This window comes from Leptosomus discolor, chromosome 1 (assembly GCF_034619465.1).
Source record: "Leptosomus discolor isolate bLepDis1 chromosome 1, bLepDis1.hap2, whole genome shotgun sequence".
NCBI lineage: Eukaryota > Metazoa > Chordata > Aves > Leptosomiformes > Leptosomidae > Leptosomus > Leptosomus discolor.
Genome location: NC_141391.1, coordinates 156,508,164 through 156,533,062, shown reverse-complemented (window position 1 = coordinate 156,533,062; position 24,899 = coordinate 156,508,164). Strand labels below are relative to the sequence as shown.

The following is a 24,899-nucleotide window of genomic DNA, read 5'->3' as shown; positions in this document are numbered from 1 at the left end:
AGTAGTAGAAAAGCAAGTTGTGCTTTGATTTTACATACTTATTTATTCCAGTGGAGATGTTTTGAGGCATTATCCTCTTGCACATAATACAAACTTTTCCTGCAGCAACAGGAGGCTCTGAGAAGGTGGCAGCAATTGTGGCGCCTTGCCAGAGCCCACTGGGTGCAAATGCAGTTCACAGCCTTGCCACCACCACTTTCTACACAAGCTTGAAGGAGTCACTCGCTACCTGCTCCCGTGCCCAGTGAAGACAGTGGGCACATGGCCACTGGTCTCACCAGGTGGTGAAGCAAAACTGTTATAGCCACAGCCCTTAGTTTTCTTGACCATAAAACTGTGGGAATGCTTCCTTTCTTCCAGGTCTGCCTCTGCAGATGATAAGCTTTTAGCAAACCAAGTGACTGCTCCTGTGTTAGGACAGTCTGCACAAACCTGAGTCTCAGATCTTTGCAAGACAGTAATATAATATATTAAGAGACTGCAATTATGACACTGTTGTTTCAGCCTGTTACCTCCTAGGAAGAGATGAGCTCGTCATTGTGCAAGGTCTCAAAGCGTTTTAATATATTTTTGCCATAACTGCCCACAGAAGAATTTTAAAAGGTTTTCCCCTCCCATATGGCCATACTGTGGCAAATTGCTTTTGCCTCAGTCCCAGAGGTGACAATATTTTGTCAGCATGGTTTACACTCAGCCCAAATTTTACCTGTGCAGCATGCTAGATTTTGCCTAACTAAATAAAAGAAAAGGATTTATATCAATGTTTGAAAGTAGCAACGCCTGTTAACTCCTGTGAGAATCATACAGTTAATTAAGCTTTTAGGTGCCACAGTGTGGCCTTAGCTGCCTTAGGTTAGGTACCAGTATATAAGCATTTTGGCCATTGAGTGTAGAACTGCTTGCAAAAAATGTGAAATTATTAATCATAATAATCACAGTAATTCCACCTTCTCCCTTCCCTAAAGGCACCAGATTGGGTGGTCTTGTCTTTCTACGTGAAGTGGGCTGGGGCCCAGTAATGTAACTTTTGGACTGGCTGGAGGCGATCCATCAGGAACGATCATTCACAGATTAAATATGTTGCCTATGCAACACATCTGGCCCTTCTGGCCCACGGGGATAAGTAACAGCATCAGGAATGCACATTCACAACCCACCCCCTGTAAGACTGCTGTGCTGCCACTAACCAAAGCAGAGCTAGGGCTGGTTTGTAAGCCACCTCTGCCCTCTTTGCCCCACATGGCATGGATCATTCTCTTCCATCACATTTCTCAGTGATGCCATTTTTATCAAAATGGCTCTGAATTGCTATGTGGGCATGTGCCACAGTGTATAAGATAAGCACATATGTAGGATTGCTTGCCTTCCCATCTTGTTTACTTTTATGTTATTTTATAGAGGATTTTTCTGCTGGATGGGGCTTAGACAACTAGATACAATGCTCATTCAAACAGGCTATGGTCACATGTGCAGCCTTAAAGGACACCATCTGCTAGTTCATCAGCACCGTAAAGCATTGCTTCATACACATCACTGTTTCAAATATGAAGAAAAACTTCATTTGTTTCAAACCACTGACTGCATGCTGTCTACCACAATGCCTTATCATGCAACAGCCCAGAAATTCTGCAAAAATAAAAACTCATTTAGCTGTGGTCAGTCAGGGGGTATCAATTTTGGTAACAAGAATGATACAATTACATTCCTAAGCAATTGGTTTCAACAACAGACAGACAGCACCTCCGGTAAACTGGCTGCAGGCTTGATTTTACCACTCTCATCCATACGGAGTACAGCCTGCTAGCAAGACCACCTTCATTCCAGTGCTAGAGGACTAAGATACTACTCAGCAAAAGTAAAGTAATCAGTGTCCTGCTGCAAAGGTTGAGGCTAATTACACTTTGCTTAGTTACATTCCGCAATTGCTGTGTATCTTCTTCTAGCCAAAAACTACAATTTTTAATATTTTTTTTTAAATTAATGAAGTCATAACAAAAAAAAAAAAAACAAGAAACAAAAGCATTACTCCACAACACAGAGATTGAACTTTACTGCTAGAGGTTGAGCTCACACATAGTAAAGAGTCTTGCAGCAGCGAGAGGTACAGCACAGAGGCATCTGTCAAGGATGAATCCTGTCCCTGCGCAGCAGGATTTCTCCTGGAGCTCAGCTTTGCCAGCCTGACTATCCCTGGCCAGTACATTGACCCAGGCTGCTACAGGAAAATACTGGGGTCTTACAGCCTTCCTGACTTTTCCACACATTTATAACATAGCCTGAGTGGGAACAGAGAAAGGACAGCCCTTACACAGGTCACACCATGGTGCAAAAGGCTCTTACAAACCTCCTCCTCTAATCCCACCCCAGCTAAATATAATTTAACCTGAAGCACTTTGTCTGTAATTATGCAAAAAGGTGCATTTGAGATGGGAGGTTGGAGGGGAAGCCAGCACCGCGCGTTGCAGAGCTCCCTTTGCCGGCTCCGCAGCAGTGCTGTGCTCCGGGAGACGGGAGCTGTTCAAATGTTTTGACAGAACATGCAGATTCCTTGGGAATGTTTTTATTCTAGTCGATGTGCCAGTTCTGCACAGATTTCCAGTGGAAAGCAGGCAGACAGTCTGGGTCTGCTGAAATAAAACGACTTCACCCAGAAAGATGAAAAAGTTGAATTTTCAGACTATTTTTACTTGATTCATGATTGTATTTGTTTTAGTCAGTTTGTTGGATTGTTTTCAGTTTTACCTGGAAACTCCATTTGCTAGCAGGCTCTAAAGACAGACCAAAAGGCACCAAAACACTGTAGAAAATTAAACTCAAGTAAAAGACCCTAGAGGACTTTTGAGATACGGGTTTGTAAGTAAATAGTGCACGGAGGTAAACAGAGAAACCCAAAAGAACTTTACACTAAATTAATGATGTCCTTACTAGAAATGCTTAGTCTGGTTCTGCAAGAACCCAAACACCTCCATTTTTGCATTTGCGGTTGTCTTTCAAAGGCTTTCTTTTTTCCTTTTGCCTTAGGGAGTTATTTATAAGGCTATTATAATTTGAGGTCTGGTCTTCTCGTGGCAGGTCCTCCATCCAGGAAATGAAATAGCATTAGAAAATGAAATCTCGCGTTTATGAGGTCTTTGAGATGGCTCCCTTGGGGCATTGGGGGAAAAAAAAAAAAAGGTAGTGAAAAATATAAACACAAATATAACTACAAGATACTTGCATGGTCCCTAATTCTATCTGTCATGAACTATATGAGACTCTTTATTAAAATAGAGACCTCTGGTATAAGGTCACCAACTGTAGCTTTTTTCCCCAAAGCTCTCCCGTCTCCCCCTGGTGTGGGATCAAGCACTTTTTCCACCCCACTTTGGCTGCAAGGTCCTCCTGTCCAAGACTGTCCTCAGACGTGGAACACAAAGAAGGATAACTCAAACGCCACCCTTCCTCCGGCTGCCTTGCCACACACTTTTCACAACACATTATATGTTTCAGTGTGTTAACTGATCAAGGTAGATTTGTTCATCCCTTTGCAAGCTGTAACCTTGGCAAAAATCATCTATCAATCACGCATTTCTTGTTCATACCTCTTTGTACTCCTTTCATAGGCTACCATCTAGAGCCACGAGGTGCCTTATCTATCCAGGGCTTGCTCTTTCCTCTCTAATATATAGACATAAAAGCAAATAGAGGCAGATCAATGAAATTTTTGGGGTTCCCCATCCCCTTTTCCTGTATGTTCAAAGGTACACTTCCCTCCAAACCTTGCTCTTGCCATTGATCTTTTTCCCTTTTCTTGAGTGGAATATAATCACTGTATTTAAAGTCTCATTCAGCTTCCCAGAGAATACTTAAACTCCTTAACTCATCATCACATATGACTACTTATGGCTCCTGTAGCCCAGCTTTCACTAATCCTACCTAAATCACCTCTGGCATCATCCTACCTATGAAAAGTTAACAGCTTTTCGTATGCCCAGAATTGAAAAAAAAAGCCATCAGGTATAATGCACATAAACTACAGAACCTCATAAAATAGTAAAGACTAATTTGCAATTATTTGAATGGGGTTTCTGCATAGTTTATTATGAAAATATGTATTTGGGAGTACTTTTAAACATATATACATGTTTCAATTTCTTTTTCTCTTGCTTGTAATTTTATTTTTTCTTGTCACAGGGTGAAAAAAAAAAAATCACTAATGTTCAGTGAGTGGGTTATTTTTTCTACCTGAAATTTAAAATTGCACCAGTGCAACTGTCCAAAGAACGTTTCGCTTTTCCCTCTGCCTTAACAGAAATAATCTAAAATTCATGTAATATTTAAAATTTACTAAATGGAAACTAGAAAATTCCTGGTCAATAACAACAGAGAAACAAATGAACAATAGCAGAGAAACAAAATGAAAAGTTAAAAAGTACAAGGACGACCCAAGACTGCATCATCTGTTTCACTGCATTGCATGACAAAAACAGAAAGATAAAACAGCAAATCTGAAATACACGTTTTAAAGCACACAGGTTTTGTAGACTTCCTGTTGCAAAACTTCCTCTTTTTTTAATTCTCTGTAAAAAACCAAAACCAACCAAACAAAAAAACACCACAAAATACCCCAGTCAGTTCTCAAACAAAACTGATTAGAATACAACTCTGGTTGATTCTGATTTCACATTATCGTCTACACTTAGACATGTGCTAAGGTCTCTGAGGATGTGGAGAATTAGATTAACTTTTGATCTTTATACCTCTCCGACAAGACTGGTCCTTTCTTACACTTCCATGTCTTTAGGCAACTTGCATTTCTGGATCAAATTGCATAAATATTTAACTAAAAAAAGAGCGCTCCAGAAAATCAGATTTCACTTATTTCTGACAGATTAAGAGAAGCCTGAGCACGGCTTTGCTGCTTTGTATCATGTCCACAACTACTGAAGCCCTCACAGCCCTGCGCCAGTGCCCATCCTGCAGATTCACCCTACCCTTCTCCCAGCACTGCATCCATTTGACTATGGGCCATGACTAAAACCTAGTTTCATACTCAGTCCCTCTTAGGAGAAGTTGTATTTCATCTCTACATCCTGCCTGGGGAGGGAAGGAAGGTGGAAGAACCCAGAAGGTCATGAGTCTTACATCCACCTAAAGCTACCAAGGAGGTGAAGCCACCCAAGGCACACTGTAGGCAGCCAGAAAGAAGACAGCACACAACGAATACCAGGGATTTAATGGCACATGTTTGAACAGGCAGTTCTCCAAAGCCTTCTATTACTCATTTTAATATAAAGCGTTGCAGAAACTGAGCCCAGCTAGCTGCAGCGGACCAGACCCACAGCAGCTGTACCTTCCTACTCTCAGAAAGGGTGGGGGAAGTATCATCCTTTCAGGACTACTTGCTGTACAGAAGGCCAGCTTCTTATTTGAAGAGACATGTCATGCTGTAAACATTTCTAGTGGAGCTTGGGTTAGCAGCACTTGTAAGAAAACCCTAATGAAAATAAATTGTTATGTATTTACCCATATGCTGAGGAGCATATGGCTAATGCATTTAGACACTGCTAATGAAGTTAAGAATCAGCTAAATTTGTTGGCTTATGGATAACAACTATTCTCAACAACCAATCTCAGCCTGCTATAATTTTAGCATTACAATCAATACCTGCCCATTATTATACGTACTGATCCTGCTGACATAGAAGAACAGGTTTTCTGCCAATGGATTTCTCCACACCATAATAAGAAGGTGAGCAGCCTATGATGCCACTAAATTCCAGATTTACAGGTAATGTGAGCAAGTAACAACTTCATTTAAAACGACAGAGATTGTTCTTATTCATTGCAGCCCTGAGTCTATTGCTTTCTTTTTTAATTTCAAGGATTTTTTAATTTCAAGCACATGGAAAATAAGGACGTGATTGGTGACAGCCAACATGGCTTCACTAAAGGCAAATCATGCCTGATGAATTTGGTGGCTTTCTACGATAGGATTACAGCGTTAGTGGATAAGGGAAGAGCAACTGACGTCATCTACCTGGACTTGTGCAAAGCATTTGACACTGTCCTGCACAACATCCTTGTCTCTAAACTGGAGAGACATGGATTTAACAGATGGACCACTCAGTGGATCAGGAATTGGCTGGATGGTCACCAAGAGAAGCGTGGTCAGCAGGCCGAGGGAGGTGATTGTCCCCCTCTACTCTGCTCTGGTGAGACATCACCTGCAGTGCTGCGTCCAGCTCTGGGGCTCCAAGCACAAGAAAGACATGGACCTGCTCGAGCAGGTCCAGAGGAGGGCCACAAAGATAATCAGGGGGCTGGAGCACTACCATGTGGGGACAGGCTGAGAGAGCTGGGGTTGTTCAGCCTGGTGAAGAGAAGGCTCCGGGGAGACCTTACAGCGGCCTTCCAGTGCTTAAAGGGGGCCTGCAGGGAAGGTGGTGAGGGACTCTTGATCAGAGAGAGCAGTGATAAAATGAGGGGTAATGGTTTCAAACTGAAAGAGGGGAAATTTAGATTAGACATTAGGAAGAAATTCTTCACTGTGAGGGTGGTGAGGCACTGGCACAGGCTGCCCAGAGAAGCTGTGGCTGCTCCCTCCCTGGCAGTGTTCAAGGCCAGTTTGGATGGGTCTTTGAGAAACCTGGTCTAGTGGAAGGTGTCCTTGCCCACAGCAGGAGGGCAGGAATTAGATGATCTTTAAGGTCCCTTCCAACCCAAACCATTCTATGGTGATTCTATGATTCTATCTCTAAAAGATTTTATTCAAAAGGTTTTATTCAAAGGTTAGAAGTTTTTATTCAAATGTTAAAAGCTTTTATTCAAAGGTTGTGCTGGATGATCCGTGAGGTCCCTTCCAACCTGGTATTCTACGATTTAGTCCAATCCCATTCTCTCCAGGCTAGTGCCACACTGATGTGACTACAGCCAAACTTGAACAGAAAACAATCACACCTAAGAAATATTCCTGCTTTTTTACGTCCATGTATAGAAGCCCATTAAGTTTACTACAGGAGTCCTCCTATTCAATCACACCACTACTGCGCTGCTTTTCAAGGTGAAAGTCCTTACTTCTTGTGGGAATCCTACTCCTTGTGCATGATCGCGGTGATCCTGCAGTCCAAGGTAATTCCAGTTTAAGTGATTACACTGGGTCTATCTGTATGCTACTACCACTGTAATTATATGTTAACTTCATTCTCTTAACCCAACTATTGTGTAACATGGTTGGTTTTTGTTCGCTGTTGCTACATGTACTGCAAGAGCTGGCTTTAATTTAGCAGTACATGCCACTTAAAGAGCAGGCTACACAGCAAATTCCAGAGGGTTGTGATGAACATGCAAACATACTCTCCAAAAGACACAACACATGGCAAACTTCCTCTACACCATTCTCATAAGCCAGGTGTCATTTTAATGATGCAGATCTCTCCTTTGATGGATCTTGGGTAGTCATTTGTTAGTTGCCACCAAAAACCCATCAAAGAGCAGTGCTTTTGGTCAAGAATCATAGAATCATTTAGGTTGGAAAAGACCTTTAAGATCATCAAGTCCAACCATTAACGTTACACTGCCAAGAATGTTGGATGGAATGGAACAGCAGAGAAGTGTCCTTCAGCACTGTTATCTTGGGCACCCACCTTACTCATACACCTTCATTTATAGATCAAAGCTCAGGCCTGGCATTAATTCACAGCCCCAGTTACTCTGTGACTACTGCCAAATCATTTAATCTCCCTCCAGCCTTCAAGCAGCCCAGTCCATTAATGACAGCAGCGAAACCAACCTCCCCAAATCTACCAGAGAAAGTCCCCAGAGAAGTTGCTCAAAGTGTGCCACCATAGCCTGATAGAAAAGCAGACCTATGTTCCAGAACACCATCTATGCCATTTTGCAGGTGGGTAAAAAAAGGCCCAAAGTGAAGCAAAAGAAAGATATTTGCTTACCCAGAAAATCGGAAAGGTTTGCCCCAGTCAGACTTGCCCAAAATCACATTGGGAGTCTGAGGAAAGCCAGAAGCATGATCAGAGAGTCTCTTCTCACTCACTGTGCTGCCATGGAAAACATAATCCCCTTCCCACTTAACAGGTAAAGCCCTTCACATACAGCTAACAATTGCCTCAGCCATTGCCTCTTCCCCTCACACAGTGTTTAATAAAGCATGCATAAAGTATGCCAAAAGGAATTACCAATAAGTGGCTTAAAGAATACCAAAACCATGACGTTGCTCATCAGTGAAGTCTGTGTCTCCTTCTAGGGGCAACTGCTGAGGTCTACAGGAAGCACTTACTCTCACCCAGCCCTGCACACCAAGTAGATGTGGGAGCTGCTCTAGGCAGAAGCCATGCAGTCAACATGCCATTCCTTGGAATATGAAAGGGATTTCTTTCTTCCCTCAAAGGAAAAACAGTATAGTACAAAAGAGCAAAAGCATCTGTCATGACCACTACCACCTTCACCGTTTGGGTCACCATTATTCACCTGCAATGCAGCAATGATTCACCCCCCTTTTTCTATCACGTAAAACCTGCCAGTTGCTTTGTGCATCCTAATACTGTCTCCAGCTTCCATAAATGTTATTTAAAGTTGACACCACATTCAGGGATACCTTGCAAACACAGACATCAGAAACAAGTGCAAAAGAGCTGAGGACATTGTGCCTCTGCAGATGGGTTTCTGAGGCATATGCACTGCTTCCCCAGAGGCAGGCTCACCTTGCTGAGATCTCACAAGGTCAGGGAGAAGCTAGGGTGAGCCACAGCACAGCTCCACCCAATGGTCTTCTGAGAAAGCAGACGTCCAGCTCTTGCTGAAGGGTACAAACAGCATTTAGTCAAGTGGGAGACAGCTAATTGTGATGTCTTGATTTCCTCCATTGGGTTCCTACAGACAGATACTGCACTGACTTTGTCAGAGTATCTGACAACACTAACATCTGATCAAAGCAGGTAGCACAGCGTATCAGCTGAAACTAGGAAAATACACATATTTGAAGGGGAGAGAGACTGGCTTTATAGATGTATGAATATACACATAAAAACATGTCTAACCCCAGATTTTCTGTCATGTTGCAGACTGTGACATGGCTAGGTTTAGATCTGCACCACATGTATTCATGTCACGTGAAACACATGCATACACAAGCCTCTCAATCAAGGCGAAGGTTTCCCAGAACGTAAGAGAAGACCTGAAGCACCCCATGAGGTCTGTTTGAGCAGACAGCAGCCGTCTGGGGGAGATAAAGCCAGGTTGGCTGGTGATGCCACGGCCACCCTTTCTGGGTCCACACAGATAGCTATCAAGTTGCAAAACACACGCTCCCTATCCCATTCCTCTCTTGTTTATCTTCGTGGAGCAATACAAAACCATATGCAGGCTTTCACTGTCAGTGTAAGCCATATTATTCTTGTAATTAAATCCAGGTCCATAGCCTCCTCTTCTTCCCTTCCCCCCTCTTTACTCCCTTCACCATTTGCCTCTCTCCAACCTTGTTTGGGTTTACATGCTGTGTCATTAAATTCCAGAACAGTAAATGCTGCAGCCTCTCTGGCTAAGCCCTGACACGGTGCTTTCTAGGCTGAAAATTAGACAGGGGTTTAATTTCATTCCTGCAAGGACTCTGCCTTTTAGTTTTCTTTACATCCAACTCAAAGGATGTTTTTGGCAGATGCATAGTGGAAAAAGATCATGTTTGCTCTCTGCTTCCTCCCTACGCTCCCCCCTTCTCCACTCCCACCCATCAGCCATGAAAAAACACAGCCCAGCCAGATCCCAAACTGAAAGCAAGACAAAGCACCCACACAGCCCCCGCTTCCATTCAGCAGAAATGGGCCACTCCGGGGTAGCCCAGGATCTACAAGTAGGCCAGACAGAAACAAACAGAGTAAACAAAGAGTATCCTGTCCAAGCAGAGAGGGGCTAAAGAGAGTGATGTCTTTCATTAAAATGCAAGGCAGGGATGCAAGCACACAGTCAGTCAAAAGCATCACTGGAGCTTGCTAGGAGTAATAGGAGGAAAGCAACACATGATCATGCCATTGTAAGAACCCAAAGCACATCACCCAACTGTATGCAGGGTGTGACTCCATATCCCGCCTACCAAGGACCAAAACAAGGCAGCCAACCACACACCTACCACCACCCCGAAACACCAAAGATGCCAGTCTCAAGGCCAGAGCAGCACAGTGCTGCTCTCCAGAAAGCTGAGTAGGGAGCAGCACACACAGGTACAGTACCACGCTACCAGAGCCGTGCAAATGTCAGAGCCAATGACATTTAAAAACAGCATAGCTGCCTTTTCAGAAAAGGGCTGGGGAAGGGGGAGAAAAAGCACAGCACAGCCATAGCAACAGGTCAAGTGTTTGCCGCAGTTCTTCGGGAGGAAGGCTAATGCGGCGCATGTGTCTTCTCAGTTTTCAGAGCATTTGTCACATAATAAAATCATTAGCCTGGGAATTAATAGGAGAGTTTTGTTCAGTTTTTCTGCAACCTGCTGCTCCAAAGCCCATTCAGATCCATGTGTGAAAGTCCATGCTGTGTATATCCTTGTGTCTCTCATTACGCAGCTATCACAAACAAACCTCATGATTTTCCACAGACTGGTAGGAAAAATGCAATACTTAGAGAGGTGGGGGAACAGTCAGCAAAAGAGCAGTCTGTCTGCTGCAAGTCTGCTCTGTTATTGGGAAAACTGAACATGCTGCTTTTTTTAAACAGCCTAATCATATTTACTATTACATCAGACTTACCCACCACAAATTGTTCTCATGCAATGGAAGAATTTTTAATCTAATATCTTGGACTCGGATAATTTCCCAGCTGCAGAACTGCAATAATTTCCTATCTTCTCAGATTTGAGATAAGCCGATTAACTTGGATATGTTTTAGTTTCAGGGTGCCATTATCTCCTTTTATTCTACTTGATAGAGAAGGGGTGACTTACAGTAAAATAACTTTGTTTTCCTCGTCAGCTCTTAGAAGTCTGCTTCTCTGTGATGGAGATAGGTCTTTCCTGTTGCATTTCCCTTAGCCCCTTAACTTTCAGCACTTCCTCTTCCTCTCTCAGAGACACTATACTAACAGCAACTCTTATTTTACTCAAAGAAAATACACTGTTTGAGAAATCCCCTAAATAACTCTTTCAAAAAAAAAAAGTCTCATGAAGAAAACATTTTCTTGTTTAAAATACGTTTGAAAATTTATTAAAAACCCCACAGCCCAGCACTATGGGTCAAATCCTACTTGCATTGTTCATTTGTTTTCAGGCACACTTACAGAAGAAGAATAGCAAAAATAGGATGATAAGGCCTGATGCTCCTTGTTCATGTATACAGCAGAGCAAAACAGGAACCTCCATTCACTTCAATAGAACTGATTTATGCCCAAGTAAGGGAGAAGACAATTTATGCCATTACAAATTGAAAAATACCGCTTACTCCCACAATCTTGTGGAGAGCTTCTCTTTTAACGTTTAATTTAATTTAATTTAATGTTTAATTTTAATTTAATTTTAATTTAATGTTTTTTCTCAAATCCCCAGGTCCTAGATGTAGCTTAGCACCTAAAATCATCCCCATCCCCAGGAAGGTGATGGGCAACCTCTGATTCTCCCCTGCTGGGAAAGGGAAAGTGGAAGCTGTCCTCTACTGACTGCAGTGACAGCACCTGTGTCCCTGAAAACACTGTGGTAGAGAACAGCCTGCAGTATAAAGGCAGCCCTCCTATTACCGGTGCGTTGCTATGGGCACTATTTCTAAGAAAGCAGCCACAGGACCAGATCCAGAAAACACAGCAAAATATATGAGGGAAGAAAGAAAAATTACAAAAAGCCTGGACTCATCCCTGTGTGTTCCTACCAGCAGCAATAGGACTGTAGAGAAGAGGGACGGTGAAATGCTGTAGTGCTGGACATACAGCCTGGTGGGGCTTGTGGTTTTGCATCACTCCGTTTCAAAACCCTGTCTGGAATTATTACTTTTTGGTACTTCAAGATAGAATTTCTCAGCTACCCTCAATTTACTTTTTTCCTAAATGTTAGTAAAATCAAGTTTATCTTTTCTTTATTAGCCTGCTTTAAGTAAATCTAATGAATGCAATTCTGGTAGTGAAATTTGCCTACCAGATCATAGATAATGGTTTGCAAAAACTTTCCACTTGTATGCTGATACAGGGCAAGCCTATCTACAATATATCAAAATAACTTAGTCTCTAGGCACCTTTTCCTACAGCAAGTGTTAACAGGTGACTAATGATAACTGGATTTTGTCACAAAAGAGCTACAGAATGAGTAGCTTCGTGCCATCCAGCTGAACTGAAACCAGAAGAGGGAGGGTGAACTGGTCCGTATTTATCCCACACCACCAGCATTCCCTGTATGTTAAAGTCACCCTGTCAGTTCCAGCTCATATTAATCAAGAGTGGATCAAGTCTACCTTTTATGCTATTTTCTAAATGAAATGAGATGTACATGTAAAACTGGTATTTAACTGGGTTTTACCTGATAATGAGTCAGATATTCACAGAACAATCACCATGAAGACCAATGTAAGAGGAACTATATTCTCATTAATAATTCAAATCTCAGCATGGATATTGATGACCATGCACTTAAAAGAGGAAATTGGGAAGGAGCTGGAGTTAGCCCAGATTTCCTGAGAAGTTGTTGGACTGCAAGAGAGACACACAAGAGAGATTTTACTGTAAGATCCAACTAGAGAAATGGCAGCTTCTCATTATTAAAAGATATTGGTCCCTCAGATGCATTAATGAAATTGAGCAAGGAACAAAACCACTGCATTAGCAGACTAATGAAAAGGGATGGGCGAGAAAAATAAAGGAATGAAATCTGGAGGCAGAATCCTAACACTTCCCCTTCCTCCCTCCTCCCAGTCCCAGTATTTGGGGCACAGAGCAACAACATTCAGTGGTACCTAATTCCACTTACTGCTTAGGAGCAAGCAACATTACAAGCTTTAAAATAAACATTCAGCAAAAGCACAAACAAACAGAAAGGTCATAGGAGCCAAAACCACTTGGAATCAGTAGGGATAGTTAACTTAATCTGCTCTGTTCACATAACTAAGTTTGTCTCACTGAGGGCATGAACTTTTTTGGAAAAGCTCAAGTAATTAACTGCAGGAGCTTATACATTTTCTTTCCCTCAAGTTTGTTTTACCCTGAAATTAGAGCTGCTTGCACACAACTGCTTCTATCAAGTCACTCAAAAAGCTGAGTTTTGCTTGTTCTTTCCAGAGGGAGATGCTTGAAGAGATGGTACTGTTGAAGTGCAGGATTCTCTTCAAGTCTTCCTACCTGCTGTCCACTCTTCCCACCATTTTGGACAGATAGAAAGAAAACCATATCTTACCTCACGGAAAAAGAGCAGGTTTCCAATGAAAGGAAGAGGTGGAGGATGTCGGATCCCTACTTTGCTGAGTTTGGAGAACGCAGATATGGAGTACCTGGGAAAAAAAGGTAGTGAGATAATTTTGGATTCTGTCATGATAGGACTTCTCATAGCAATTAGTTCCGATAACCTCCCTGGATTCAGAGGGAGATGATGCTTTCTGTGTTGGCCAAACCAAACTGCCAATGTGGTGACATTGTTCAGCAGCTCCTCAGGTCACAGAAATAAATGCAATACACTGATGTTTCAGAGAGGGCAAAAGAATGAAGGGACTTAAACATAGGCCTGCAAATTGAGCAGTGGAAAGACAGAACTGCTCCTTTTCCCACAGAGGGTCTTGTAAGTCAAAAGTGACTCTCCAAAGCTACATGAGGTTACAAAAGAGATCAAAACAGGCATTCAGGGTTTGAGTACTGTGGCACAGCGGGGAAAGGAACAAGACAGATCTTCAGACTATTATTTTCTTCTTCTTCCATCACCACTACCTATACAGATCACAGAACAAGAATTCAAACTAGTCTCAGTTGTGCATGAGCCAAGACACTGTCAGTATGTTCAAGTCAAGCCTAGTATTTGGGGCAGATATGCTGATTAAGAGATTTTACAGCTGCTAGTCAGCAAATTAAACAAATATAAAAAATACAGGGAAAAAACCCCAGACTGAAAAGCTTCATGCATCCCTTGTTTCAGATGAAACTGTGGCAAGTTGACAGGGACAATACCAGAAAAAAAAGAAAAAAGAAAAACCCAGCCCCAAAGTCTTTTTTTTTTCCTCCCCTCCCCCTTTCTTAATACAAACAACGGATTTAAGTCAGTGGACTTCAATTAGTGAAACCTGAAAGAGCAGGAGCTAACAGCAGCAGCTTTGATTAGCCAAAGACACAATAATACTGAATACCATCATGCTGAACACTATCACCAGGAGGACCAGGGCAACACATATTTAGGATTAATAAAGGCTGTGTCTATATTAACACCTTATCTCAGAGTACTAGCATAGTTTTAAAGCTCTTCCCCTGCATGATAGTTCTGTATTCAGGGTAGTTTTGGCACATGCAACCAGACTTTTTTGAGAGGAAACAACTTGAAGCTCTGCTCCAATCCTTCATCTCTTACCTGGGCAGGTCTGAACTAATAAGCAGTCCTTCACCGTTGAACCCCAAGAACAGTGAGACTGTTTACCCCTGTGGAGTAAATTCTAGCCCAAAAAAAACCCCAAACCTGTGAACTGCATATAGTGTGGGGGTCACAATATCAACTGCTTTAGTCTATCAAGTCTGTAAGTCATCTGAATGACACAATAGAGAGGCAACACAAGCAGTGCCCTCAGATCCCGACAGGCTGACTCCCTCTTAATCCTGGTGTACAGCTTTGTTGACTCTGAAGACTGTGCTAAGCCACTGCTATGACTTGGGCCTCTCCTCCTTCAGGTCTGATAATCCACACATGCCTCATGTGAAATGCCCCACATGATGCAAGCAAGAATATTCTGGTTTAACCTAATGGGAAACAGCACACAATTCTTGGAGGTCAAGGAGGAGAGAAAAGAAGAGTTGGTGTCAGAAAGGAGGGGAAAGGAAAGAATGGTGTTGTGAAATGAAATACATAAAATTAATAGAATTAAATCTCACATGACCAGCAAAGCAGAATGGGACTTAAGTATCAAGTCAGTAGCTTCTTGTACTTCGGTTTCCTGAGATTTCCTGTAGCACAGTACCTATTTCTCTTAATGGATTTTACAAAAATCATAATCAGAAGATAGAGATTTGATAATTTTTAAGTAGTAACATTTTTTATTTTTAATGGGGCAGTACAAGCCTTCACAAACACAAACCCTTTCAATGGAAATGACGTGTCTTCAGTCTATGCAAGGGCACTATTTCAGTATGACAGGGTACCGTGGAGTAAAGGCACAGAAGTTGACATTTATTACACATTTTATACATATTTATTGACTTTCTGGCTACTTAACCACTTTGAAAAAATACAAGTTTTTCCTTATTAAAGCAGCTAGTACTCTTGGGGAAAAAAAATGTTTTAATTTCAAAAGGACAAACAGCCTACATGATACATTCTCTTCCCCAAAGACAGGATTTTTTTGCTGTTGTTTGAAATCTTTCTAAAATGTCTTTGTGTCATAACAAAGTCCTCATCTTTGTATGTAAACAGTGCAAAAGATTAAAATCTCTCTCAATGGAAACCCATCAATTTTGTGGCATTTTATCCTGTATGTTTTCATCCAAATGGCACGTCCATACGTGGCAGATGACAAAACACTAGACTGGGCTACAGTTAACTGCTAATTTCACTGTAGGCCGGACGCTCTGTAGATGCCTGGTCTTCATGTACTGCAAAGTGAAAAGTGACTGCAACAGAGCCTTACACTACACAAAGTAAATGATGTGATCACCAAGCATTTTAAAAGGACCAAAACTAATGAGCACAGTGCACCATTTCACAAGGCAAGAAACACACAAACTCTGAAGACTATTTATGCTTAGATGAGCAGTTCATCTTTTTCAGCTTCTGAACATTACCGGCAGCTCCATGTGACTGAGGATTTGTTTTCCTTTTCCCCTCCTAACATGGTTTTCTCTGATGCTTTTTATTCAGTTACATCTGAAGTAGGTTTTCAAAAGGTAAGGAAACACAGTTCACAATGAGATGGGAAACAGAAGCACTGTAGTCAAGCTGCACACTGAAATACAGCAACGAAAGGGTAGGGCCAGCAGGGGAAAAAAAAAAAGAAATTCATCAATAAACACATCTAGCTCTACGTTATGACTTCACAGTATTTCTGGTATTCTTGAAATATCTGCTGTTTTGCAGAAAAGAAAACAGTACGCAAGTGCTTAAAGACTGACAGTGCTGCATGCACAAAAGAAGATCTAACACTGCACAGGTAACCTTGACTTGGACCATTTCTAATGTAACAGCTTATTTTCTGAAACCTCGAACATTAAGAGCTTACACACCCCCCCACACACACACACCCACCCACCCCCAACCTTTGCAATATTCCAGCTCATTCCCACCATTTTGGGTGGGGGAGAGAGGGGAAGGCGTGGCTTGGGGACTTCTTTTTTTTAAAAAAAAAAAAAAGAAACAAAAAATTGTCCTGTATAACACACAATGAACACCAACAATACATGAATCTGATAGCTTCACAGCACAAACCTTTGCCTTTTCAGTCAGAAGCAACCGATAACTCAAACAGGCTAATTTATATGTTTCAGCTACTCAGCATAACCATGACACACACTTGGCAAGTAACTCAGAGAGTTGTGTGCGAAGCACACCGGGAAAACAGTGGCCAGGTTTTGTTGCTGGGAAGGGGAGGTGGGCTAGAAGCTGGAAGAGTGCAAACAGCCAGGGTTGTCTTGTAGGCAGTCACAAGACATTTGTCTGGAGAAGCTGTACATCTAAATGAAACAGTTCTGAGCCTGCTTTATGACCAGCGGGAAGTCATATTTCTCACTCTGCCACTTAATACACTTCTGTGTTAATTTATCACAAAAACTAATCTGATATCAGGCAACCTCCTGCTTTTGCTGTGGGTGCACACTAAAGGTGGAAGACCAGCTAATGGACCAGAAGGGATAAGTCAAATGCAAAATCTAGAAAAAGAAGAGACACTGAGAGGTGACCAAGATGACTAAAGATATGGAACAACTTCTGTACAAGGAATATACAAACAGGCTATATTCTTAACCCTGGAAAAAGAAGCAACTGATGCAGGATATGACAAATATAGTTAAGATCCTGCATGGCTTAGAAAAATAAATGGAGAATTATTACCCACGATTTAAAAAAAAAAAAAAAGTTAAAATCTACAAATGAATATTCAGGTGGCAGGATTAAAAATTAAGCACATTTCCCAAGTAATCAATATACTAACTATGGAACTCCTTGCCATGGGATGTTGTCTATTCCAGAAGCTTAAAAAGCTTCAAAAAGTGATTAAATAAATTAATGGAAAAAAAAAAATAAAAAATCAGCAGGCACTTTTAATTCACGAATTTAACAAATGTAAGAGAGAGACACGGAAAAGATTAAAGGGAAGGAGGGAAAATTATTTTCCTAAGCAGGGAACTAATCTGTAAGCTTCCAATGGCAGAATAAGAGATTAGATTTATAAAACCTCAGCCACTTCAGTTCTTTTAAGAGGAATAGAGGAAGGAGTCTGTGCAACAGAAGGGGCATAGAAAAAGATAAAACTCTAATGTTAGCAACATTTAGTGGAGAATCTAGCACATTCTTACTCAAAAGAGAAACATACCCTAATATTTACACATGTAGGGCTTCCTGCACAACTATTAATTTTAAACCCTGGCATTATATTGTGAACAAAGTGACAAGACATCAAAAGGAACCAGAGGAACAGCAGTAATGAAGTAGATCAATAAACAATTCAATAACTCTTTGAAGATGCTCAGATGGCCTCTCAAAGCTAGATGCTCTCTGTATATATTAAACGCGACTGTTAAGAGAAAGTTAACATGCCAAATACATTCCTGTAGGCCAACATGGCAGATTTAAGCTCTCTGAAATATGAACTTCTCTCCACAAAACACCATGCAAAAAAATAGGAAGAAAGAGATAAAATCAACAAATAATTAACGGAAGTTGTGATGGATATATAATCAACCGAACTAGCCATCTGCTCAGCCAGGTCAGTACTGATCAGTATTGCAAGAAAAAGTATTATGCAGTCTACTGTTAAATGCAATTAATTTGTGTAGCAGATAACATTACAGAGTTTCCCATTCTGCATCAGAGAGTTCAACATACCATTGAAATCACCCCAAATTTCTCTCAACAGAGAAAGATGTAGAAGGAATGACGCATTAAGTAATGCACAACCTAATAATATCTGAAAGCTATAAACTAGGGCACTCAGAGATAAAAAAGCAACGTTATTTAATCTCATTGTTGGGAACTGGGAGGTGTGTTATTTTGGAAGACTGAGTGGGAAAACAAAGTATTTTGCTGAGATAACAGAAATAATTCCTGCCGAACAAGAGATAATCGTCACGCATTTTCACCTATTTGCCTCTATTTACATACACACCCATACCAGATCCCAGTTAACGTTGGGGTGTATTTTGCTCACAAAGTAGTGATAATATACAAAATAACGGTAGCCTCCCCAGCATTACAATGATGGCTTATATAAAAATATACAAGCATTCCTGGGAGCACTGCCTAGACAGCACAGTTTGCCCAAAACATTGATACCATCCCCGGGCTGGGTACAGAGTTAGACTTTCTGCTCTTAGCCCTGTCTGGGAAATTTTGTGTTACGAATACTGCAGCAGGGTCACTGGAGAGCTGCTATCATGCAAGTCTTTCCTCTAGTCTGATGTTCAGGATATTTTACATAGAAAATCATTATCTGGTCTCATTCAGACAGAGGAACAAACAGAACTCAGGTCTTGCAAGTGGGTGAGTACTGCAGCCAAAGAGGATACCTCCCCAGATGGAAACAAACACCTCTAGTTATTACCTCCAGAAAGTGTATTCACTAAAAGAAAAACAAAACAAACCATAAAATTAAGCTGTCCATCCCCAAAAGACAGGTAGGTCCTGAAGCACACTCTCACAAAGCAGAAGAGAGAGAAATGGGGACAGTAAATCCCTCTTATAACCTGTTCTAACCTTGGCCAACAAAGGTTATCAAATTGCCCTTCACTGTTACCTAGCAGCACCCCTGGTGGAAACAGAAGGTTTTGCTGAAAGGAAATACACTTGATTGTGTAGAATACCGGCCCTTCCAAATAAGGAATTATTACTATTCCTCAAAAAAAAAAAAAAAAGATACAGAATATCCACAAGTATAATTTCAGTACATTCTACAGGTAAGCTTCAAAAGAGACTGTAGACAGTTTGGGACAAGGCTATATGAGTACTACAATTTCATTTTCAAGCTCAACAAATCCATACTTTTTAACTATGAATTTGTAGGGCTGTAATACCAGTTTCAGAGCTAATGAGAACTTCCATGTAACACTTGCTCTCCGTAATCACTTGCATGCACTCCCAGTGTTTTAATTTTGACATAATTGCACAAGAAAAAGACAGACATTACACACACTTGCACCATCTGCCTCCACAAGGGCAGATGTTTTTCCAGCTGTAAAACCTAAATGACCATAGGATTATTATTTCATTGAAACATTTGCTAATGCACCAGGAATAATGTGCAGGAAAGGCCAAATTATATGCCCAATATTAAATTTATACCTCATCTATCTGCTAACAATCATTTTTTTAATCCATACTGTTCTGGCCTGACGAACAACTTTTTTAGCGTCTCTTAAGCGAACTGATAGGCTCAAGGGAGTGGTTGTAATAAGGCTGCAGGTTGTCACAGTGTGTTTAAAGTTTTGTGAGTTGCTCTGATTTAAAAAAAGAAAAAAAAAAAATGAGCAGTGACTCAAGGCCAATTAAATGAAAAAGCCCATACAGGAAAGAAACACGCTTCACCATGCTCCAGAGTAGCCCTGGGAGAGACAGATGGTCTGTACAGCAGGCCAATGACACTATTTCATCACCTCTCACAGAGTGCAGCCCCTTCCAAATAAAGAGCAAACGAACAAGAGTCATAAATCCACAGCTTCAGCCCTTCATCGTTGGCTCAACACCTTTAAACAAAATGATGGAGGTCAACAGCAGCAGAGGCTGTTGCATCCTTATAGCAACATATATCCTTGGGAAAGGAGATGGCACCTCCACCCACGCGAGCACAAAGGGTGGTCTCCTCGCCAGGAGGTGTCCACAGCAGATCTGAGGTCTGGTACATATGTGAGGCCATACGCGATGTCCGCAGGAAACACGGGTCAGAGCTGATAGCTAAGCTCAGCTCTCCTGTCTCAACCCCACTGCCTTAACCACTGAAGGCTGAGCCTTCTTTTTGCTCCCTAGGACCACTGGTACCATACCTTTCTTAAGGACCAATTTCCTCTTCTCCCTTTTTATTCATACAGATATTGTGAGGCCCACAAAAGAAAATGGTACCACCTCAAGTCAATAAATGTTCTTCCTTCAGCCAGGAAGACTGACATTCGGATAAACAGGTGCATTGCTAGAAACACAGTTTTCAGAAACCGTAGTAAATTTCATAAAGTTTTTTTTCTCCCTCCCCAAGTAATTACATATCTTAATTTTGTAATTGGACATCTTAATTGCATAATTAAAGGGACAGCTTAATTAGTACTCCTAATTGTTATGCATGTTCATATCCTAGTGATGCAACTCCATTTGCAGAAAAGATGGCACCTGTTTCTGTATGCATCTCAACCATTCCATACCAGGAATAATAGATGAGGGATGCATTTTCATGCTTAAATCAAGGGAGGAAAGTCTGCTTGGGAGCCTGATCGTTCTGGCTTTTCATTGCCAAAGGAGGTACCCACTAGGCCACTGGCCCGTTATTTCATAGGGTCAAAAAGGGATTGCAATGCTATGGTGGCTGAATTCCTGAAATGTTATCTTGTGTACACATCAAAGTAGTGATGTGCTGTGCAGGCAAAGCCAAATTGTGTTCCCACTAGTGCATACGTACCTCAGCTACCTTTCATTTTTTAATCCATGCAGATCTGGTCTATCGGACAACTTGCTTGATGCCTGTTGCTGCCAGGGAACTGGTTTTAGAGTTCAGGTCTTGTACCACATTCCTTAACAGCCATAATTCGTACAGAGCCACTCAGTGCTATTAAGAACGAGCTGGCACAAAGGCTGCAGGGAATCGCAGGGAAAGATCTGGGACAAAATTGCTTCAAGAGGCTCAATGCCACCCAGTGCTTTTCGGCTTGAGACATCTTCCTTGACCAAAGAGGAAGTGGGAAACACAGTCCTTCCTCCCTTTCTGAGGCCAGCCTGTCAGCACACATATGGCAGGATAGCAGGCACCAAAGCATAGACAAGAAGAGTTACTAGGACAAACCTCCAGGCATCGTCCCCACTTGTAGTCTCAAATGAGCAGCTCTGACAGACTGCAGGAACAATTCACCTCCCTTTAGACAGTTCTGGATAAATGCAGATAGACCTCATGATTTCACAGCACATGAAATAATTACTTTATTTACTTATTTTTAAATTAACATCAAGGGGCCGCCATCCATCCAGTGCACTGAATGTGGCAGGGGTCCTGCCGACCAGAAACAGATGTGATTAGAGCACCAGAGATCATTTCATAGTGTACAGAGAGCCCGAATTAATGGTCCACAACCCAACTTTGTTCTGACATTTCCTAACTTGTGTGTGCTTGACTTTACAACCTCAATAATGTGCCTTTAATGAAATTTTCTGTGCAAGTTCTCAGGCTTTTTGAAAGCTCATTAAAAATCCATCACATTGCATCATTTTGCATCCCTAGGGGTCGTCAAAAGACCCTACGACTATGGCAGAGACCTTTGCCAAGTGAGCTAATGGCAGAGCTGACAGAAGAAGCAGGTTGTCTTTCATGCAAGCTAGCTGTGAGGCAGAGTCTGGCAGAGGGTCTCTAATACTTCCTCAGAGAGAAAACCCAGAAAAATCAATGAGTTCCTAAACCAAAACGCTAGGCTCCTCGCTGGGTGCTGATACCTCACCAGTGAGCCCTCATCTGCTCCTCTGGCAGCACCACCACATCCCTGCTTTTCCTTATCCATGGACCTGCCATCAGCCCCAGACTCAATCTCTGCTTCCCACTTGAGCAGACCTGCACTGCTTCCCTCGCCCGGCCTTTGCCTCACCTCCTGTTATGAGCTTCTCAACCGATCCCTTCCCAACACAGTCCCACACTGTTTTGTATCAGCCATTCACCCTCCTCCATGCAGCAATTTATCCCAGTTTCTCCTCCCCTAGCCCCGCTCTTATCAGGCTGTTCACACAAGTCCCCTCCTTTCTTACTGCTTCGACACCCACAGTACACAACATTTCTCTCCTCCCTCCTGCAGCGCTGCACACAGTTGGTGGGTGAGTCGAGGGGAAAAGGGTGGTGGAGAGGTGAGACAGGCTCCCCGCTTACAGCTCTGGTGCCCAAGTCTCACTGATGCTATCACATGGGGGATCCATTACAGAAATGCTTTTCTCAGTCCCTGTAATTGAAGCAAGCTGAACTGTTCTCAGGGACTTGTTGCCTGGTCAACTCTCAACACAGACAAAGCGTGGGAAGATGCTTAGCCAAGACAGAGTCAGAAATATTAGCTTAAAATTATACATAAACATAAGAGATTCCAGTAAGTGTGTGCTAACTGCAATTTTTCAAAAACTTACAATTTGCCCAGATTTGCATGAGAAAAGCAAAAAGAACATGCACTGACAAAAAAACAGCTCCTCTCACCAAATACTGAATCCCTGTGTCAAAGCTAATATAAAAATCAAATACCACCTCTAAAGAGTAGTAAAAAACCAGAAAGATCCCAAAAATAAAACAAACAAGCCAACATTGTTCTTTAGCCTTTGTCTCAGAAATTATGGAGCTCATTTTAACTGAAAATTGTCAATAATTCCACCTAAGGCTGACACCAGCCCTGGAAAAAATCAAGCCCAGCTGCTTAGAGTTTGATAAAGCAACAAGCAATTGAAAATAGAGTTATATAATGGGAACATCACACAAGCTTAATTTGTGGTGCTCTCAGACCCGCCTATAATTAAGTATGCCAGATTAAAAAAATAAAGGAAGTGCTGGCTCTCGGTCTGAGAGTGCACATAAAATCTCTGGTCATAGCTAGTTATTTTATGCAAGTTCTAATCCATTATAGTAGGGGGGTGACAATGACAACGTTGTCTGACCCTTAATTACAGGAAAGATGCTATAATACTGTACATACCAGATGGCTATGATAACCTCAAAATTAATACTGGAGATTCTGCCTGCTCCCCATGACTTGGAAACTAGCGGTACTCTGATGCCACAAGGAAAAAGGATGCCTCTATTTTTCTTTTCTTGTTTGTTCAGATTTTCATTCCTCTGTTTCTCTCATTTTCTATCATTCCTAATAACACATAAAAACCACCACAAATTATTGAATTACATTTCACATATACACATTTCATTTCCACACCGTTCAGGTACAAAGGAGGCACAAACACCTCTGGACAACTGAACTGATGTCCTGGCAGGTGGGTGAACCAGCCATATGAAGCAGCACAGAAGGACCCACTGGAAGTGAGAATGCTTCAGGGAACAAGTACCTGCTACATCATGAAATAGCACCAGTGCTGGCTGCAAAGCCCCAGAATTAAACAAGAGAAGCTGCCACACATGTATCTAAATATTGCAAGTCCAAAGCTCTGTGTTTTGCTGCATGACTTAACACTACTAGAATTAAAGCAAAGGGTGTCCAGAGCTTCTTCATGAAAAGCAGCTAAACACTGTGGTCACCAAGGAACAACATCATTAATGTCTGAAAGGAAGAAGAGACATTCCTTCCAACCTCAAGGCTCCTGCATGCATGAAGTGAGTGGAAGTACAAAAATGGGATTCAAAGGCTTGTGGAGATATAGAAAATAAACTCAGCTTCCTCTTTTCCTTTGCCTTATTCATGACTTCTCGAGTACCTATGAACTAACAATAGTTGAGCCCACAGGAAATAGGAATAACTCAGTCCTTTTCATAATGTGAATTCATCTTGTAAGAGACAAAGTAGATAGAGCAAGGGACATACATAACTTTTATTCCTTACCCTAGCACTAGGAGAATACCCTTCGGACAGGAAGAGCAGTGAAATTATTTCAGTCACCTTTCAGTGTGCTTGAGCAGTCAATCACCATCACCAGCCTGTGGTGGGCCACTAACAAAGGCTGATACCCACTACAAAACAGAAGGTAGTTGAACAGATGCCAAAGCAAGCCAAAGGAAAAGCAAAATTTCAAACAGACTGGATGAAAGGATCACAAGAAGCAAACTTCAAGGAGATTCTCTGAACTCTAAAAACTGCCTAAAAAACGTGGGCTCAAGAGTTGCTCCCAAGTGCCATCCAGATTAAAAGCAAAACAAAAGCAATTGGGGTTTCCTGGAGCTCTGAATCACCCATTCAAGCTGTAGGGAGACTGAGCAACAGACTACATGCGGGAACAGCAACACTGGGCAAGCACAGTGTCAAGCAGAGCAAAAGGGACTGAGAAGTATTTTCCTTCTATAATCACTGAAAAATGCAGTAACACCACGCATTACTTGTAAAACAGAAAGTTAGACTGTTCAGACAGAAATACACTTTTTAAGCTGACATGCTCCTCTCTGGGCTACCGGTTATAAAAAAAAAAAGTGCTTGCTGCACATGATTTCATCTTCTGACTGCACTTTGAAGTCCATTCTGGCCATTCCTCCATGACATAGAAAATTCCTATCCTTAGGAATAATTCTCTTAACTTTTTATAAAGAAACTCTTGTTCAAGTCAGATAATTTTCATGTAGAGGCTGACATGGAAATGGCTTTCCTGGAACAGAGTTGATTTGCATTACTCGGTGTCATAGCACATGACAGCTTACTCTGCAGCCTGCTTGTCTGGATCTTCCATAATC

The 24,899-nt window shown here is 41.7% G+C and overlaps 1 protein-coding gene across 1 annotated transcript in view; it reads right to left on the bottom strand.

Annotated features, from left to right (window-relative positions):
• Nucleotides 1-24,899, bottom strand: part of TBXAS1 (thromboxane A synthase 1) — a 229,291-nt gene that overhangs the window by 162,718 nt on the left and 41,674 nt on the right. The window contains exon 2 of the mRNA XM_086468110.1: nt 13,352-13,445. Within this exon, the coding sequence (XP_086324236.1) occupies nt 13,352-13,445 (94 nt within the window). The remainder of the gene's footprint in view (nt 1-13,351; nt 13,446-24,899) is intronic.